We start from the raw sequence: 19,474 nt of genomic DNA on the forward strand, positions 1-19,474 counted from the left end.
GATAGGGTGCCAGGGCAAGTGGGAGGGGGTAAGATCTGATAGAGAAAATGTAATCAGATGATGATCATACCAGGGCATGTTTCTTGTGGGAAGGGTAATAGTCCAAACTTGGTCCAGGGTGTGCCCTTTAATGTGTGGGCTGAAATACATGCTGTTCTAAATTTAGGCTGTTGAGGGTGTCAAGGTTGGCTGCTTGCTGCCTGCTTCTTTCCTCATTTGCCCAATAATTAACATGGCCTATTAGCATCAATGATCAGAGAAGAGATTGACTCTGCTAGGAGTTATGGGGAGATTTGGATATAACTTGGTGGTCTGTACAGGAGAGCACACGTCAGTAAAATAGTGGGGGAATCAAGTATGATCTCAAGATTTTTAACCAACGGGGGATTTAATGAAGGTGGTTTAGTAAGTTTTATTTGTTTCCCTATTACTGCGGCTACGTCACTGTCCATTTTCCCTGCTGCTCTATTTGTACAATATAGTAGTTGGTTGGAAGCGGAGATAAGTTACTCCAGTATAGGAACTTTCATAGATTCACACGCTTGAATCATTCCATGTCGTTGAGATTGGAGCCCCCAGTATATTTAACCAAGCAGTGTTACTATAGATTTAAACCTAAGGGCCCTTAGGCCTCTTAATTTAACACTCTATCAGAGTCATTTTAAGAAAAAGGACCAAACTTCAGAATCCACAAATCAGGAGACATCACCCTCTAGAACCCTCCTGAGAGAAACCCCAGTACCTCAGATTTTCTGCCGCATGTCGTGCTAGGGAGTCTCCTCAGAGCTCTGCTCTTTCTTCATATCTTTGGATTAGCTCTAAGCAGATATTCTTCTGCTAAACTTGTTTTGACTGATTGTGGGTGAGGCCTACAGCATGTCTGACAGGGAGAAGAAAAGTTTGTTCAGATCTTGCAAGACCTGTGGGAAAAAGAGATTACACTCTGAAGACCCTCATCAGGACTGCATATACTGCCTTTACCCAGACCACTCGGCTAACGACTGCAAGGTTTGTCGTACCTTCTCTTCTAAGACCCTGAAGGATAGAGAGTGCAGATTATTGATATGGCTGCCAAAACTTAAATCTAGAAATAACCCAGTCTCTGATTCAGACAACGATAACTCCTCAACATCGTCCAGAAAGTCATCCAAAAGGGCTAAATCTCATTCAAGATCTTCATCAGAGCAGCCAAGAAAGGCCCACAAAAAGACCACCACAGGGTCTTATAAGGGCCCGCAGCCCTTCCACTTCGCCTCATAAATTCCCCACAAAAGGGGAAAGAGGTCAAGACAGCAGCTCTGAAAGGCATAAAAAATCATCTTCTGTGCCTCCATTTGCGTCTGCTGAACCTTTCAAAATGCCCTCCTCTGCTCCTGTGGTGGACAGATTTCTGGCGAAGACTATACCATAGACGACAGCCTCATCGTCAATGACGTTGGTGAGTGGCTTTTCTCCGTCAACGACGGTTTCCACTTTATCATCGCCGACGGCCGTGCTGACAACATCGCCGATGAGGAACCTCCAACCGTCGCCAACGTCATCGTCGACGAGGATCTACACGTCGTCATCGGCCACGGCAGTAACAATGGTGTCCTTGTTGTCATCTTCAACGGTAGCTTCCACTTTAAAGCTGTCGAATATTAAAATCTCTATGCGTTCATCGTTGACAAAGGCTATATCTGCTCCGTCAATGAGGGAAAAACAACGCAGAAGTCAGGAAAAACTTACTCCACAGCATACTTTGCCTAGTAAAGTAACCCCTCTGATGCCAGTACATCTGTTGGAGGGTGATAAAGAAATCGGATGAGGAGGAACTATTTGGAACTATTTGGAACAGCGCATAGCCCCTCACAGTTGAATGTTAAATATCAAGATGAGGATGACGAGTATGGTGAAACCTATAACCCGCAGTACTACGCAGGGGACCAGGAATTTCAGGAGGATGTATACATGCCAAGCTCTTTACTTTCTGATCTGAAAGCGATGCTTGCTGACTGTAGTAGGTGTTTTCCTCATCAGGAACAGAGACAACCACAGCCTCCTTCTTCGCCCGTTTCAAGGGTTACCACTCCACATCAGTGGCCAACCTCTACCACTAGCGAATGTGACCACACCTGATATGACTATACCACAGGACATGGACGTTTCGAAAGGTGATCAAGAAGAAGGAGAACTCCTCGACACTCAGTCGGACTGGGACGAATATGTGATTCCAGCTCTTCCTTCTCCTTCTCAGCCAAAAGTGGATTCGCCTCCAGATGACATCGGGGGATTCCATAATCTTTTGGAGCGAGCAGCTAAACGTTTTTTCTTTTTTAATGCCATCCAAGAAAACGGATTGCTTTCTATATGATTTTAAAGAAATCTGTATGCTCCATACTGCTAGTCAGTTTCATATGGGAAGAGGGTTTGAAAGTCATGCACAACCCCGCTACAGTCACTGCAGTGCTTCCTCGATTGGACAGGAAGTACAAGGCGCCAGAAGATGCCCCAACATGTCTCACCCCCATCCAGATTCAGTGGACGCTCAAGCAGCACAGAGAAGATCCTAGAATCCCTCTGCTCCAATGTCCGCACAAAGAGGGTAGATGGTTGGATAACATCAGGAAGAGGTTTTCGTCAATGTCTAGCCTCATTATAAGAGCGTCTAACTCCCTGGCAGTGTTAGCCAGATATGACAGGCAATTATGGGCAGACATTGTACCGCATATTGATCAGTTTGCAGAGGATGTTAAGTCGGAAGCAAAAAAGACATTGCATGAGGGACAGTGTACATCAGTGGAAATGATAGATTGTGCTATAGGTATAACCACTACTGCGTTTCGTCAGCTCGCAGGTTCGGCTGTCCTTCGGAGGCAAGGCTGTTAAAGGCCACATCGTTCCATCCTGAAGTCCAGAATAAAATCCTAGATCTTCCTTTTGATGGCCAGGCATTGTTTGGTAAGCATATTGACGAGACACTGCAGTCAATTAAGTCTGACACAGATACAGCAAAATCTTTGGGAACTCTCCAGTTTCGGAAGCCTTCCTTTCGAACCACGAGAGGTCGTGGGATGCCTTCATATAGGGGAGGCTCCCAGCCATACAGATACCCGACGTATCCTTCCGCCTCTCGGAAGTTTCGTCAATACTACACCCAAAAGCAGCCACCACAAGCAGCCTACAGCATATCTGGCTCCAGAGGACGCTCAGCTCGTCCCGCTAAAGACTCAGCTTACAGAGCATGGGGCACCCAAGGCTCCGGCTGCCCCGGTTCTAGGCGGAAAGATATCTCTGTTTTTCCAGCAATGACAAGTCATAGCATCGGACAAGTGGGTTTTACAACTCATAAAGCATGGACACACACTAGAGTTTGTCCAGATGCCTCCTCCCAATCCTCCTCGCAGAACTTTACCGAAGTATCCAGAACAACTCAAGAGAGAGATCAACAAAATGCTCCTCAAAGGAGCAATAGAAAGAGTACCTCCATCACAGTGAGGAAGTTTTTTTTTTACTCCAAATTCTTTCTCATTCGCAAAAAGTGGAAGGACTGGAGGCCGGTACTCGATCTCAGAGAACTAAACACCTACTTGAGAAAACAATCCTTCCGCATGATAAACCTTCAGGATGTCCTTCTGCGATTGAACCAGGGATATTTTATGTCTACACTAGACCTAGAGGATGCCTATTTCCACATCCACATTCACCCGGCCCACAGACAATACCTGAGATTCATTGTAGCCGGAAGCCGGTTTCAATTTCGAGTCCTTCCATTTGGCCTGAAGTCAGTTCCCAGAATATTTACCACGTGCCTAGCTCCGATTGCAGCCTTTCTCAGGAGAAGAAATCATCAGGTATTTCCATACCGAGACGATTGGCTGATAAAAGCAAACACCTATACAGGAGCGCGCAGGTCAACAAAAAAGTGTTTTTCCTTGCTCAGCAGCTTAGGCCTGTCCCTCAACTGGGAGAAATCGAAACCCCAACCATCACGCAGGATCACCTTTTTAGGGACAGAACTGGACACTCAATCCACCATGGCATGTCCCACTGTGGAAAGACAGCAGTAACTAATATCTCTAGCAAAATCGATTATATATAAAAAAAAAAAAAAAGGACTACATTTCAGTGCGCCTCTTCAAGTCCTTATTGGGCATGATGTCATCATGCATACCTCTAGTTCCTCTCTGCAGACTTAACATGCGCCCCCTGCAAGAGCAGCTCCAGCTACAATACCTCCAGGTTTCAGGAAGCTTCTAAGATAAAAATAAACATTACTCCGGCAATAATCAAAGCTCTGGTGTGGCGGTCTCAAAAACATCTGTCTGTCAGCCTGTAGTTTCTCCATCGCCCAGCACTGTGGACTATCACCACAGATGCCTCCCTGGAAGGTTAGGGAGCTGTTTTACAAGACCTACGGGTAAGTGGCAAGTGCCCACTAGAGTTGCAGACTATGCACATTAATCTGCTGGAGCTCAGAGCAGTTCATCTAGCTTTACAGGCTTTCCTCCCAAAGATTGCCGGTTCAGAAGTGGTAATAAGAACGGACAACACCAATACGATGCATTACCTCAACAAACAGGGAGACATAAGATCTCTACCTCTGTCCAGGGAAGCTAAAAACAAATATGGAACTGTGCATCGCAGCAGGGCATCCTGCTCACAGCAGTGTACTTTCCAGGCATACAGAACACAATAGCGGACTCGCTCAGCAGGCAAAAATCAATATGTCATGAATGGGAACTGGACCAGTCCATAGTCAACCACATTTGTTCCCAGTGCGGAACACGCAAATTCGACCAATTCACCCTTGATCCCGAGAGTCCTAACAAAGATGAAGAGGGAACCGTGCACTCTGATATTAATAGCCCCGGGCTGGCCTCTACAACATTGGTTCGCGGAGCATCTTCTTCTGTCAGTGAAGCCTAATATCCCACTGAGAATATCTCTGCATCTGCTAACAGTGAGCAGCGGTCAGATCTTGCATCCGGATCCTCAATCAATGCAATTATTAGCATGGCTCCGGAGCACAGGGAGTTTGCACATTTAGAAATGCCGCAAGAGTGCAGTGACATTCTATCCAAAGCCAAAGCAGCCAGCACCATTAAAGCTTACTCCTGTAAGTGGAAAATGTTTTGTTTGTGGTGTCATCAACAGCAAATTGATCCTTTCTCCTCACCTCCGGAACAAATACTACCTTACTTGTTGTATTTAGCGCAATCAGGACTTGCGCATTCCTCTATAAAGGTGCGCCTGGCGGCGATTGCATCTTACAGACGCTCAGACTCTTCACCTTTGTTATTGGCCTGTAGGTCGATTAAACGATTTCTGAAAGGCCTTTTTAGAGTGTTTCCACCATTCAGGCCTCCTCCTCCCTCTTGGAATCTAAATATCGTTCTCAAGCAACTTATGAAGCAGCCTTTCGAGCCAATTCATCGAGCGTCTATGAAATTCCTCTCCTGGAAAGTTGCCTTACTTGTTGCCCTCACATCAGCCAGACGAGTCAGTGAGATACAAGCACTTTCCATACAGGAGCCGTTTTTACAGATCAAAAAAGACAGACTAATCTTGCGCACTAACCTGCATTTTATCCCAAAAATTTTCATCTGAATGAGCCCTTAGTTCTCAAGAAATTTTTTCCCAGATCTGACGACTCCTGCGGAGAGAGCATTGCACTCTTTAGACATTAAAAGGTGTATTAAATTATATTTTGACAGGACTAAACCTTTTTGCAGGTCCAATCAACTGTTTGTGGCATACAGTGCACCCAGACAGGGTCAACCGCTACCTAAACAGAGCATAGCTAGATGGAGCTCCTCAGCAATTCAATTTTGCCATCAGGCAGCGGGCAAGCCACTAAATTAGTCTGTCTGTGTGCATTCAACGCGGGCAGTTTCTTCTTCAGCAGCGCTGTTTACTGGTGTACCGCTGCAAGGTATTTCTAGAGCAGCAACATGGAAGAGCTGCCATACGGTTACCAGACATTACTGCTTGGAAGCTCTATCTCAAGGAGAGGTAGCGGTGGGTCAGGCAGTCCTCAGGAACCTCTTCCAGTGAAGGCGAGCCACCTCTTCCATCCCACCATCCTGATGTCAGGTATGCACATTGTCTATGACTAATCGTCTCAGATTCATGCTAAATGCTTATGGTGTTGTGACTATAATGTTTAAAAAAAAAAAAAACAGATTGAATTTAATTTCGATATATTGGTGTATGTTAACATATTTTCAATGTGTGTACAGATTGCAGGAGTGTTACAGTGAGCATATGTACTGCTTGCTACTCTGATTCAAGCATGTGAATCTATGAAAGTTTGAATACTGGAGTAAAAAAAATAGTTACTTATCTGTAGGAGGGTTCTAGAGGGTGGTGTCTCCTGATTGGTGGATTCTGAAGTTTGGCCCTTTTTTCTTAAAATGACTCTGATGGAGTGTAGGAAGTTGGCTCTGTATGTGCTATTTCAAAGTAAGGAATAGCATGCACAGAGTCCAAGGGTTCCCCTTAGAGGTAAAATAGTGGTAAAAATAGATAATACTAATGCTCTATTTTGTGGTAGTGTGGTCGAGCAGTAGGCTTATCCAAGGAGTAGTGTTAAGCATTTGTTGTACATACACATAGACAATAAATGAGGTACACACACTCAGAGACAAATCCAGCCAATAGGTTTTTATATAGAAAAATATCTTTTCTTAGTTTATTTTAAGAACCACAGGTTCAAATTCTACATGTAATAGCTCATTCGAAAGGTATTGTAGGTAAGTACTTTAGGAACTTCAAATCATCAAAATTGCATGTATACTTTTCAAGTTATTCACAAATAGCTGTTTTAAAAGTGGACACTTAGTGCAATCTTCACAGTTCCTAGGGGAGGTAAGTATTTGTTAGTTTTACCAGGTAAGTAAGACACTTACAGGGTTCAGTTCTTGGTCCAAGGTAGCCCACCGTTGGGGGTTCGGAGCAACCCCAAAGTCACCACACCAGCAGCTCAGGGCCGGTCAGGTGCAGAGTTCAAAGTGGTGCCCAAAACACATAGGCTAGAATGGAGAGAAGGGGGTGCCCCGGTTCCGGTCTGCTTGCAGGTAAGTACCCGCGTCTTCGGAGGACAGACCAGGGGGGTTTTGTAGGGCACCGGGGGGGACACAAGTCCACACAGAAATTTCACCCTCAGCAGCGCGGGGGCGGCCGGGTGCAGTGTAGAAACAAGCGTCGGGTTCGCAATGTTAGTCTATGAGAGATCTCGGGATCTCTTCAGCGCTGCAGGCAGGCAAGGGGGGGATTCCTCGGGGAAACCTCCACTTGGGCGAGGGAGAGGGACTCCTGGGGGTCGCTTCTCCAGTGAAAGTCCGGTCCTTCAGGTCCTGGGGGCTGCGGGTGCAGGGTCTCTCCCAGGCGTCGGGACTTTAGGTTCAAGGAGTCGCGGTCAGGGGAAGCCTCGGGATTCCCTCTGCAGGCGGCGCTGTGGGGGCTCAGGGGGGACAGGTTTTGGTACTCACAGTATCAGAGTAGTCCTGGGGTCCCTCCTGAGGTGTTGGATCGCCACCAGCCGAGTCGGGGTCGCCGGGTGCAGTGTTGCAAGTCTCACGCTTCTTGCGGGGAGCTTGCAGGGTTCTTTAAAGTTGCTGGAAACAAAGTTGCAGCTTTTCTTGGAGCAGGTCCGCTGTCCTCGGGAGTTTCTTGTCTTTTCGAAGCAGGGGCAGTCCTCAGAGGATGTCGAGGTCGCTGGTCCCTTTGGAAGGCGTCGCTGGAGCAGGATCTTTGGAAGGCAGGAGACAGGCCGGTGAGTTTCTGGAGCCAAGGCAGTTGTCGTCTTCTGGTCTTCCGCTGCAGGGGTTTTCAGCTGGGCAGTCCTTCTTCTTGTAGTTACAGGAATCTAATTTTCTAGGGTTCAGGGTAGCCCTTAAATACTAAATTTAAGGGCGTGTTTAGGTCTGGGGGGTTAGTAGCCAATGGCTACTAGCCCTGAGGGTGGGTACACCCTCTTTGTGCCTCCTCCCAAGGGGAGGGGGTCACAATCCTAACCCTATTGGGGGAATCCTCCATCTGCAAGATGGAGGATTTCTAAAAGTTAGAGTCACCTCAGCTCAGGACACCTTAGGGGCTGTCCTGACTGGCCAGTGACTCCTCCTTGTTATTCTCATTATTTTCTCCGGCCTTGCCGCCAAAAGTGGGGCCTGGCCGGAGGGGGCGGGCAACTCCACTAGCTGGAGTGTCCTGCTGGGTTGGCACAAAGGAGGTGAGCCTTTGAGGCTCACCGCCAGGTGTGACAATTCCTGCCTGGGAGAGGTGTTAGCATCTCCACCCAGTGCAGGCTTTGTTACTGGCCTCAGAGTGACAAAGGCACTCTCCCCATGGGGCCAGCAACATGTCTCGGTTTGTGGCAGGCTGCTAAAACTAGTCAGCCTACACAGATAGTCGGTTAAGTTTCAGGGGGCACCTCTAAGGTGCCCTCTGTGGTGTATTTTACAATAAAATGTACACTGGCATCAGTGTGCATTTATTGTGCTGAGAAGTTTGATACCAAACTCCCCAGTTTTCAGTGTAGCCATTATGGGGCTGTGGAGTTCGTGTTTGACAAACTCCCAGACCATATACTCTTATGGCTACCCTGCACTTACAATGTCTAAGATTTTGTTTAGACACTGTAGGGGTACCATGCTCATGCACTGGTACCCTCACCTATGGTATAGTGCACCCTGCCTTAGGGCTGTAAGGCCTGCTAGAGGGGTGTCTTACCTATACTGCATAGGCAGTGAGAGGCTGGCATGGCACCCTGAGGGGAGTGCCATGTCGACTTACTCGTTTGGTCCTCACTAGCACACACAAGCTGGCAAGCAGTGTGCCTGTGCTGAGTGAGAGGTCTCTAGGGTGGCATAAGACATGCTGCAGCCCTTAGAGACCTTCCTTGGCATCAGGGCCCTTGGTACTAGAAGTACCAGTTACAAGGGACTTATCTGGATGCCAGGGTCTGCCAATTGTGGATACAAAAGTACAGGTTAGGGAAAGAACACTGGTGCTGGGGCCTGGTTAGCAGGCCTCAGCACACTTTCAATTGTAAACATAGCATCAGCAAAGGCAAAAAGTCAGGGGGCAACCATGCCAAGGAGGCATTTCCTTACACAACCCCCCCCCAAACGAAAGAGGATGAGACTAACCTTTCCCAAGAGAGTCTTCATTTTCTAAGTGGAAGAACCTGGAAAGGCCATCTGCATTGGCATGGGCAGTCCCAGGTCTGTGTTCCACTATAAAGTCCATTCCCTGTAGGGAGATGGACCACCTCAACAGTTTAGGATTTTCACCTTTCATTTGCATCAGCCATTTGAGAGGTCTGTGGTCAGTTTGAACTAGGAAGTGAGTCCCAAAGAGGTATGGTCTCAGCTTCTTCAGGGACCAAACCACAGCAAAGGCCTCCCTCTCAATGGCACTCCAACGCTGCTCCCTGGGGAGTAACCTCCTGCTAATGAAAGCAACAGGCTGGTCAAGGCCATCATCATTTGTTTGGGACAGAACTGCCCCTATCCCATGTTCAGAGGCATCAGTCTGCACAATGAACTGCTTAGAATAATCTGGAGCTTTGAGAACTGGTGCTGAGCACATGGCTTGTTTCAGGGTGTCAAAGGCCTGTTGGCAGTCCACAGTCCAGTTCACTTTCTTGGGCATTTTCTTGGAGGTGAGCTCAGTGAGGGCTGTCACAATGGATCCATATCCCTTCACAAACCTCCTGTAGTACCCAGTCAAGCCAAGGAATGCCCTGACTTGAGTCTGGGTTTTTGGAGCTACCCAGTCCAGAATGGTCTGGATCTTGGGTTGGAGGGGCTGAACTTGGCCTCCACCTACAAGGTGGCCCAAGTAAACCACGGTTCCCTGCCCTATCTGGCATTTGGATGCCTTGATAGAGAGGCCTGCAGATTGCAGAGCCTTCAAAACCTTCCTCAGGTGGACCAGGTGATCCTGCCAGGTGGAGCTAAAGACAGCAATATCATCAAGATAAGCTGTGCTAAAGGACTCCAAGCCAGCAAGGACTTGATTCACCAACCTTTGGAAGGTGGCAGGGGCATTCTTTAAACCAAAGGGCATAACAGTAAACTGATAATGCCCATCAGGTGTGGAGAATGCTGTCTTTTCTTTTGCTCCAGGTGCCATTTTTATTTGCCAGTACCCTGCTGTCAAGTCAAAGGTACTTAGAAATTTGGCAGCACCTAATTTATCAATGAGCTCATCAGCTCTTGGAATTGGATGGGCATCTGTCTTGGTGACAGAATTGAGCCCTCTGTAGTCCACACAAAACCTCATCTCTTTCTTTCCATCTTTGGTGTGAGGTTTGGGGACTAAGACCACTGGGCTAGCCCAGGGGCTGTCAGAGCGCTCAATTACTCCCAATTCCAGCATCTTGTGGACTTCCACCTTGATGCTTTCCTTAACATGGTCAGACTGTCTGAAGATTTTGTTTTTGACAGGCATGCTGTCTCCTGTGTCCACATCATGGGTACACAGGGGTGTCTGACCAGGGGTTAGGGAGAAAAGCTCAGGAAACTGTTGTAGGACTCTCCTACAATCAGCCTGCTGTTGGCCAGAGAGGGTGTCTGAGTAGATCACTCCATCTACTGTGCCATCTCTTGGGTCTGATGACAGAAGATCAGGGAGAGGTTCACTCTCTGCCTCCTGATCCTCATCTGTTACCATCAACAGATTCACATCAGCCCTGTCATGGAAGAGCTTAAGGCGGTTCACATGGATTACCCTCTTAGGGCTCCTGCTTGTGCCCAGGTCCACCAGGTAGGTGACCTGACTCTTCCTTTCTAGTACTGGGTAAGGGCCACTCCATTTGTCCTGGAGTGCCCTGGGAGCCACAGGCTCCAGAACCCAGACTTTCTGCCCTGGTTGGAACTCAACCAGTGCAGCCTTTTGGTCATACCAAAACTTCTGGAGCTGTTGGCTGGCCTCAAGGTTTTTGGTTGCCTTTTCCATGTACTCTGCCATTCTAGAGCGAAGGCCAAGTACATAGTCCACTATGTCCTGTTTAGGCTCATGGAGAGGTCTCTCCCAGCCTTCTTTAACAAGGGCAAGTGGTCCCCTTACAGGATGACCAAACAGAAGTTCAAAGGGTGAGAACCCTACTCCCTTCTGTGGTACCTCCCTGTAAGCGAAAAGCAGACATGGCAGGAGGACATCCCATCTCCTTTTGAGTTTTTCTGGGAGCCCCATGATCATGCCTTTTAATGTCTTGTTGAATCTCTCAACTAAGCCATTAGTTTGTGGATGGTAAGGTGTAGTGAATTTATAAGTCACTCCACACTCATTCCACATGTGCTTTAGGTATGCTGACATGAAGTTGGTACCTCTGTCAGACACCACCTCCTTAGGGAAACCCACTCTGGTAAAGATACCAATGAGGGCCTTGGCTACTGCAGGGGCAGTAGTCGACCTAAGGGGAATAGCTTCAGGATACCTGGTAGCATGATCCACTACTACCAGGATATACATATTTCCTGAGGCTGTGGGAGGTTCCAGTGGACCAACTATGTCCACACCCACTCTTTCAAAGGGCACCCCCACCACTGGAAGTGGAATGAGGGGGGCCTTTGGATGCCCACCTGTCTTACCACTGGCTTGACAGGTGGGGCAGGAGAGGCAAAACTCCTTAACCATGCTGGACATATTGGGCCAGTAGAAGTGGTTGACTAACCTCTCCCACGTCTTGGTTTGTCCCAAATGTCCAGCAAGGGGAATGTCATGGGCCAATGTTAGGATGAACTCTCTGAACAGCTGAGGCACTACCACTCTCCTAGTGGCACCAGGTTTGGGGTCTCTGGCCTCAGTGTACAGGAGCCCATCTTCCCAATAGACCCTATGTGTTCCATTTTTCTTGCCTTTGGACTCTTCAGCAGCTTGCTGCCTAAGGCCTTCAAGAGAGGGACAGGTTTCTTGTCCCTTACACAGCTCTTCCCTTGAGGGTCCCCCTGGGCCTAAGAGCTCAACCTGATAAGGTTCAAGCTCCAAAGGCTCAGTTCCCTCAGAGGGCAGAACTTCTTCCTGAGAAGAGAGGTTCCCTTTCTTTTGCTGTGTTGCAGTTGGTTTCCCAACTGACTTTCCTGTTCTCTTGGTAGGCTGGGCCATCTTTCCAGACTCCAGCTCTACTTTTTCACCCTGTGCCTTGCATTGTGCTCTTGTTTTCACACACACCAGTTCAGGGATACCCAGCATTGCTGCATGGGTTTTTAGCTCTACCTCAGCCCATGCTGAGGACTCCAGGTCATTTCCAAGCAGACAGTCCACTGGGATATTTGAGGAGACCACCACCTGTTTCAGGCCATTGACCCCTCCCCATTCTAAAGTAACCATTGCCATGGGATGTACTTTTCTCTGATTGTCAGCGTTGGTGACTGTGTAAGTTTTTCCAGTCAGGTATTGGCCAGGGGAAACCAGTTTCTCTGTCACCATGGTGACACTGGCACCTGTATCCCTCAGGCCCTCTATTCTAGTCCCATTAATTAAGAGTTGCTGTCTGTATTTTTGCATGTTAGGCGGCCAGACAGCTAGTGTGGCTAAATCCACCCCACCCTCAGAAACTAGAGTAGCTTCAGTGTGGACCCTGATTTGCTCTGGGCACACTGTTGATCCCACTTGGAGACTAGCCATACCAGTGTTACCTGGATGGGAGTTTGGAGTGGAACCTTTCTTGGGACAGGCCTTGTCTCCAGTTTGGTGTCCATGCTGTTTACAGCTATGACACCAGGCCTTTTTGGGATCAAAGTTTTTACCCTTGTACCCATTGTTTTGTGAAGAGGCTCTGGGCCCACCCTCCTGTGCAGGTTTTTGGGGGCCTGTAGAAGACTCTTTACTATTTTTAGTTTTGGTTGTCTCATCACCCTTCTGCTGGGGAGTCTTTGTGACCCCTTTCTTTTGGTCACCCCCTGTTGAAGTCTTGGACACCCTTGTCTTGACCCAATGGTCCGCCTTCTTTCCCAATTCTTGGGGAGAAATTGGTCCTAGGTCTACCAGATGCTGATGCAGTTTATCATTGAAACAATTACTTAACAGGTGTTCTTTCACAAATAAATTGTACAGCCCATCATAATTACTTACACCACTGCCTTGAATCCAACCATCTAGTGTTTTCACTGAGTAGTCAACAAAGTCAACCCAGGTCTGGCTCGAGGATTTTTGAGCCCCCCTGAACCTAATCCTGTACTCCTCAGTGGAGAATCCAAAGCCCTCAATCAGGGTACCCTTCATGAGGTCATAAGATTCTGCATCTTGTCCAGAGAGTGTGAGGAGTCTATCCCTACACTTTCCTGTGAACATTTCCCAAAGGAGAGCACCCCAGTGAGATCTGTTCACTTTTCTGGTTACACAAGCCCTCTCAAAAGCTGTGAACCATTTGGTGATGTCATCACCATCTTCATATTTAGTTACAATCCCTTTAGGGATTTTCAACATGTCAGGAGAATCTCTGACCCTATTGATGTTGCTGCCACCATTGATGGGTCCTAGGCCCATCTCTTGTCTTTCCCTCTCTATGGCTAGGATCTGTCTTTCCAAAGCCAATCTTTTGGCCATCCTGGCTAACTGGATGTCCTCTTCACTGGGGCTATCCTCAGTGATTTCAGAGGTGTTGGTCTCTCCTGTGAGGGAACCAGCATCTCTGACTATTATTTTAGGAGTCAGGGTTTGAGGGACCCTGTTCTCCCTAGATAGGACTGGTAGGGGGGAATTGTCCTCCAAGTCACTATCCTCTTCCTCTGAGTTGCCACCCTCAGAGGGGTTGGCCTTTTCAAACTCTGCCAAAAGCTCCTGGAGCTGTATTTTGGTAGGTTTGGGGCCCATTGTTATTTTCTTTATTTTACAGAGTGACCTTAGCTCCCTCATCTTAAGATGGAGGTAAGGTGTGGTGTCGAGTTCCACCACAGTCACATCTGTGCTAGACATTTTGTTTCTAAAAGTTGGAATACTTTTTAAGAATCTACAACTGTTTCTAGAATCTAATTTCAAACTTTTAACAAACTTTTAAACTCTAAAAGACAATGCTAAACAGGGACTTAACACACAAGGCCCTAGCAGGACTTTTAAGAATTTAGAAAACTTTTCAAATTGCAAAAATCAATTTCTAATGACAATTTTGGAATTTGTCGTGTGATCAGGTATTGGCTGAGTAGTCCAGCAAATGCAAAGTCTTGTACCCCACCGCTGATCCACCAATGTAGGAAGTTGGCTCTGTATGTGCTATTTCAAAGTAAGGAATAGCATGCACAGAGTCCAAGGGTTCCCCTTAGAGGTAAAATAGTGGTAAAAATAGATAATACTAATGCTCTATTTTGTGGTAGTGTGGTCGAGCAGTAGGCTTATCCAAGGAGTAGTGTTAAGCATTTGTTGTACATACACATAGACAATAAATGAGGTACACACACTCAGAGACAAATCCAGCCAATAGGTTTTTATATAGAAAAATATCTTTTCTTAGTTTATTTTAAGAACCACAGGTTCAAATTCTACATGTAATAGCTCATTCGAAAGGTATTGTAGGTAAGTACTTTAGGAACTTCAAATCATCAAAATTGCATGTATACTTTTCAAGTTATTCACAAATAGCTGTTTTAAAAGTGGACACTTAGTGCAATCTTCACAGTTCCTAGGGGAGGTAAGTATTTGTTAGTTTTACCAGGTAAGTAAGACACTTACAGGGTTCAGTTCTTGGTCCAAGGTAGCCCACCGTTGGGGGTTCGGAGCAACCCCAAAGTCACCACACCAGCAGCTCAGGGCCGGTCAGGTGCAGAGTTCAAAGTGGTGCCCAAAACACATAGGCTAGAATGGAGAGAAGGGGGTGCCCCGGTTCCGGTCTGCTTGCAGGTAAGTACCCGCGTCTTCGGAGGACAGACCAGGGGGGTTTTGTAGGGCACCGGGGGGGACACAAGTCCACACAGAAATTTCACCCTCAGCAGCGCGGGGGCGGCCGGGTGCAGTGTAGAAACAAGCGTCGGGTTCGCAATGTTAGTCTATGAGAGATCTCGGGATCTCTTCAGCGCTGCAGGCAGGCAAGGGGGGGATTCCTCGGGGAAACCTCCACTTGGGCGAGGGAGAGGGACTCCTGGGGGTCGCTTCTCCAGTGAAAGTCCGGTCCTTCAGGTCCTGGGGGCTGCGGGTGCAGGGTCTCTCCCAGGCGTCGGGACTTTAGGTTCAAGGAGTCGCGGTCAGGGGAAGCCTCGGGATTCCCTCTGCAGGCGGCGCTGTGGGGGCTCAGGGGGGACAGGTTTTGGTACTCACAGTATCAGAGTAGTCCTGGGGTCCCTCCTGAGGTGTTGGATCGCCACCAGCCGAGTCGGGGTCGCCGGGTGCAGTGTTGCAAGTCTCACGCTTCTTGCGGGGAGCTTGCAGGGTTCTTTAAAGTTGCTGGAAACAAAGTTGCAGCTTTTCTTGGAGCAGGTCCGCTGTCCTCGGGAGTTTCTTGTCTTTTCGAAGCAGGGGCAGTCCTCAGAGGATGTCGAGGTCGCTGGTCCCTTTGGAAGGCGTCGCTGGAGCAGGATCTTTGGAAGGCAGGAGACAGGCCGGTGAGTTTCTGGAGCCAAGGCAGTTGTCGTCTTCTGGTCTTCCGCTGCAGGGGTTTTCAGCTGGGCAGTCCTTCTTCTTGTAGTTACAGGAATCTAATTTTCTAGGGTTCAGGGTAGCCCTTAAATACTAAATTTAAGGGCGTGTTTAGGTCTGGGGGGTTAGTAGCCAATGGCTACTAGCCCTGAGGGTGGGTACACCCTCTTTGTGCCTCCTCCCAAGGGGAGGGGGTCACAATCCTAACCCTATTGGGGGAATCCTCCATCTGCAAGATGGAGGATTTCTAAAAGTTAGAGTCACCTCAGCTCAGGACACCTTAGGGGCTGTCCTGACTGGCCAGTGACTCCTCCTTGTTATTCTCATTATTTTCTCCGGCCTTGCCGCCAAAAGTGGGGCCTGGCCGGAGGGGGCGGGCAACTCCACTAGCTGGAGTGTCCTGCTGGGTTGGCACAAAGGAGGTGAGCCTTTGAGGCTCACCGCCAGGTGTGACAATTCCTGCCTGGGAGAGGTGTTAGCATCTCCACCCAGTGCAGGCTTTGTTACTGGCCTCAGAGTGACAAAGGCACTCTCCCCATGGGGCCAGCAACATGTCTCGGTTTGTGGCAGGCTGCTAAAACTAGTCAGCCTACACAGATAGTCGGTTAAGTTTCAGGGGGCACCTCTAAGGTGCCCTCTGTGGTGTATTTTACAATAAAATGTACACTGGCATCAGTGTGCATTTATTGTGCTGAGAAGTTTGATACCAAACTCCCCAGTTTTCAGTGTAGCCATTATGGGGCTGTGGAGTTCGTGTTTGACAAACTCCCAGACCATATACTCTTATGGCTACCCTGCACTTACAATGTCTAAGATTTTGTTTAGACACTGTAGGGGTACCATGCTCATGCACTGGTACCCTCACCTATGGTATAGTGCACCCTGCCTTAGGGCTGTAAGGCCTGCTAGAGGGGTGTCTTACCTATACTGCATAGGCAGTGAGAGGCTGGCATGGCACCCTGAGGGGAGTGCCATGTCGACTTACTCGTTTGGTCCTCACTAGCACACACAAGCTGGCAAGCAGTGTGCCTGTGCTGAGTGAGAGGTCTCTAGGGTGGCATAAGACATGCTGCAGCCCTTAGAGACCTTCCTTGGCATCAGGGCCCTTGGTACTAGAAGTACCAGTTACAAGGGACTTATCTGGATGCCAGGGTCTGCCAATTGTGGATACAAAAGTACAGGTTAGGGAAAGAACACTGGTGCTGGGGCCTGGTTAGCAGGCCTCAGCACACTTTCAATTGTAAACATAGCATCAGCAAAGGCAAAAAGTCAGGGGGCAACCATGCCAAGGAGGCATTTCCTTACATGGAGTGTTAAATTAAAAGGCCTAAGGGCCCTTAGGTTTAAATCTATAGTAACACTGCATTGTTAAATATACCAGGGGCTCCCATCTCGACGATGGGGAATGATTAAAGCATGTGTATCTATGAAAGATTCTAATACTGGAGAACTAAAGTTACAGGTAAGTAACTCATTTTCATATCTGGGGAAGACTCGTCTGTAAGGTTTCAGTTAGTAGCAGCATATCTAGTGCTTCAATATCCAATAAGTGGAATATTTCTTCTGGTGTTTGACCAGGGACCTTATGTTAAGGTATATCACTGTAAGATGTGTGGTATATCACTGTAAGATGAGTGGTATATCACTGTAAGATGTGTGGAGTTCAGCTTATGAGTAGTGGTGGTGGAGCTGTTTTATTCTGAGGGCTGATGAGTATTCAGACAAGCAGCAAGTCATAGAAGTAGGGGTATAGGTGTTTAACAGGCCTAATTTGCATAGTTTCATAGTGAGGGAAGGGGCTATGTTTAGGCTTATCGGATTAAGACATCAAAGCTCTTCCTTGGAGTAAGTGAGAATTTTGCATAATGTCTGGCCGCGGACGGGAGATGGGCTTGCCTTTGGCACCATGCTTCTCATTAAGTAGGTGTGAAGCTTAACACACTCCATACACCTTTGCTCCAAGGTTGCTGCTGATTGGTTCCGCGTTGACCAGTTGTATCCCAGTTATGGCTAAAAATACAGTACAATACAGTACAACTTAAGAGTTTTGCAAGAACAGTTTTACAGACTGAAACATTTAAAAACAGTATTTTGAGGAAAGTGCAAAGTGCAGAAAATGCCTAAGAAGGTGCCACTAAGCAAGAGTTATCCTGTGCCTAAGCACATTCCACTAGGACTAAGGTGGCTTTGATGGTTTTCTCCTGGCATGCATTTGTCAAACGAAAATGCTGGCAAGCTGTGTGGGCCACTTCACAGGAATTCTGTCAATTTTAGACATGTTTACATAGACCTATGATTCTGAATGCTGCCCTCGCCTTCCTTTTTCATTCTCAGTTGTTGTGGAATTGACCAACTTGTTGAGAATGAGAAAGAGCTAGGACATAACAAGGAATCGGATGAGGACTTGTAGGCCTAGAGGAAAAGGATTGTGCCATGACTGGCGCACACAAGCTTGCGCTGGTCTGATGCACAAAACTTTGAATTGACAGCTTTAAAAGCAGTATCTAGTGCTGACACCAGGAAAGAAGGAACCTACAAAACTGATAATGAGAAAGACTCAATAGACTTGATGAAGCAGTGTCACAATGAAGGGAACTTGATCCTTCTGAAGTCATGCATACTTAGTTCTTTCCTTTTCTCTTTTGCTTCCTTTTTCTTTTGCTCTTTCCATCTCTTTCAGTGTCTCTCATTCTATTACCCACACTTCCTCGGACTCTCTCATTCCCTTTCTTCGTCCTGTGGATTTCTTTTTTTTTTTTCAGTTGTTTCACTGTCTTCTGTTCTCCTCTCAGTACCCTTCTGCCTCTCTACTCTTCTCTCCTCTGCTCATCTCCCCCACCCGCTAAACAAAATCTAATTTGTTCTCTGTCACCCTTTCCATCCCTTTCAGGAGATGCTACATTTAATCTGAACCTCAAACACCAATAGTGCCATTGAGCTTGCAGTATAAACAGTCTTCACATACTGCTATATATGACAAGAAAACAAATTCCACATTCTTTTTGCTGCACTCTTTACTTTGCACCACTGAGTGTATTCACTTGAGCTGTATTGCCTGTGCTCAGAATGGAACCTGGACGTGTCTTAACTACTATGGAATCTGAGCTTTTCTGGATCCCACTAATTTGTTCACAATGTGTCTCTTGCAGGTGAAGTCAGTGAGCCATGACCTGGAGCAGTTGAATTGCCTCCTGCATATGGTGCGGAGCCTGGTGCAGAACCCCTACCTTTACTTGGGTTCTTACGTGAAGAGCCTCATATCTAGCGTCATGTACTGTGCCCTGGAGCCTCTTGCCGCCTCCATCAACCCTCTGAATGACCACTGGACTCTGCGTGACTATGCTGCTATTCTGCTCAGTCACATCTTCTGGTAAGGCACTAGCTAGGGCAGTTAGTTTGGGGAGTACTAGGGAGTACTAGGAGATGACTGGAGGAGAATGGGGAAAGAGGAAATGGAAGCAAAGTGAGGAAGTAGATGACAAAGACAGGAAAAGGAGATTTGCCATAAGGACGAGTGGTAAGTGATGGAGAAAAGGGAAAGAAAGGGGGAGAGTGATGCTCTGACATCAATACTCTTATTGCTTTTCAACTTGTGTGGGAACCCCGCTTTCACTAGAAGGCCAGGTTTAAAAAAAATGCAACAAAACAAAAACAAACTCTGTGTGTAAACCTGTTCACATCTTATAGAGAGACCTGGCCTGACCTGACCTTGCAGTAGCCCAGATGGATATAGCCCTGCACTGGAGATTGACTGATGGTGCACCACATTGTAGGTGAAGAAAAGCAGTGGTAAACCGGGCTGTGGCAGAAAAGTCGATCTGCAAAAGGAGGAGCAGGGGGAATCCCCAAAAAACCTATAGCGGATCTCTCGTAGGAAGTGCTAAAAGCTTTCCTAAGGGCAGACACTGGGGAGGAGTCA

General features: G+C 47.5%; 1 protein-coding gene across 3 annotated transcripts in view; it reads left to right on the forward strand.

Annotated features, from left to right (window-relative positions):
• Nucleotides 1–19,474, forward strand: part of TAF6L (TATA-box binding protein associated factor 6 like) — a 178,767-nt gene that overhangs the window by 138,869 nt on the left and 20,424 nt on the right. For all 3 annotated transcript variants that reach the window (XM_069207178.1, XM_069207179.1, XM_069207180.1), the window contains one exon: nt 18,705–18,925. In XM_069207178.1, the coding sequence (XP_069063279.1) occupies nt 18,705–18,925 (221 nt within the window). The remainder of the gene's footprint in view (nt 1–18,704; nt 18,926–19,474) is intronic.

Source organism: Pleurodeles waltl, chromosome 9, assembly GCF_031143425.1.
Source record: "Pleurodeles waltl isolate 20211129_DDA chromosome 9, aPleWal1.hap1.20221129, whole genome shotgun sequence".
NCBI classification, from domain to species: Eukaryota; Metazoa; Chordata; class Amphibia; order Caudata; family Salamandridae; genus Pleurodeles; species Pleurodeles waltl.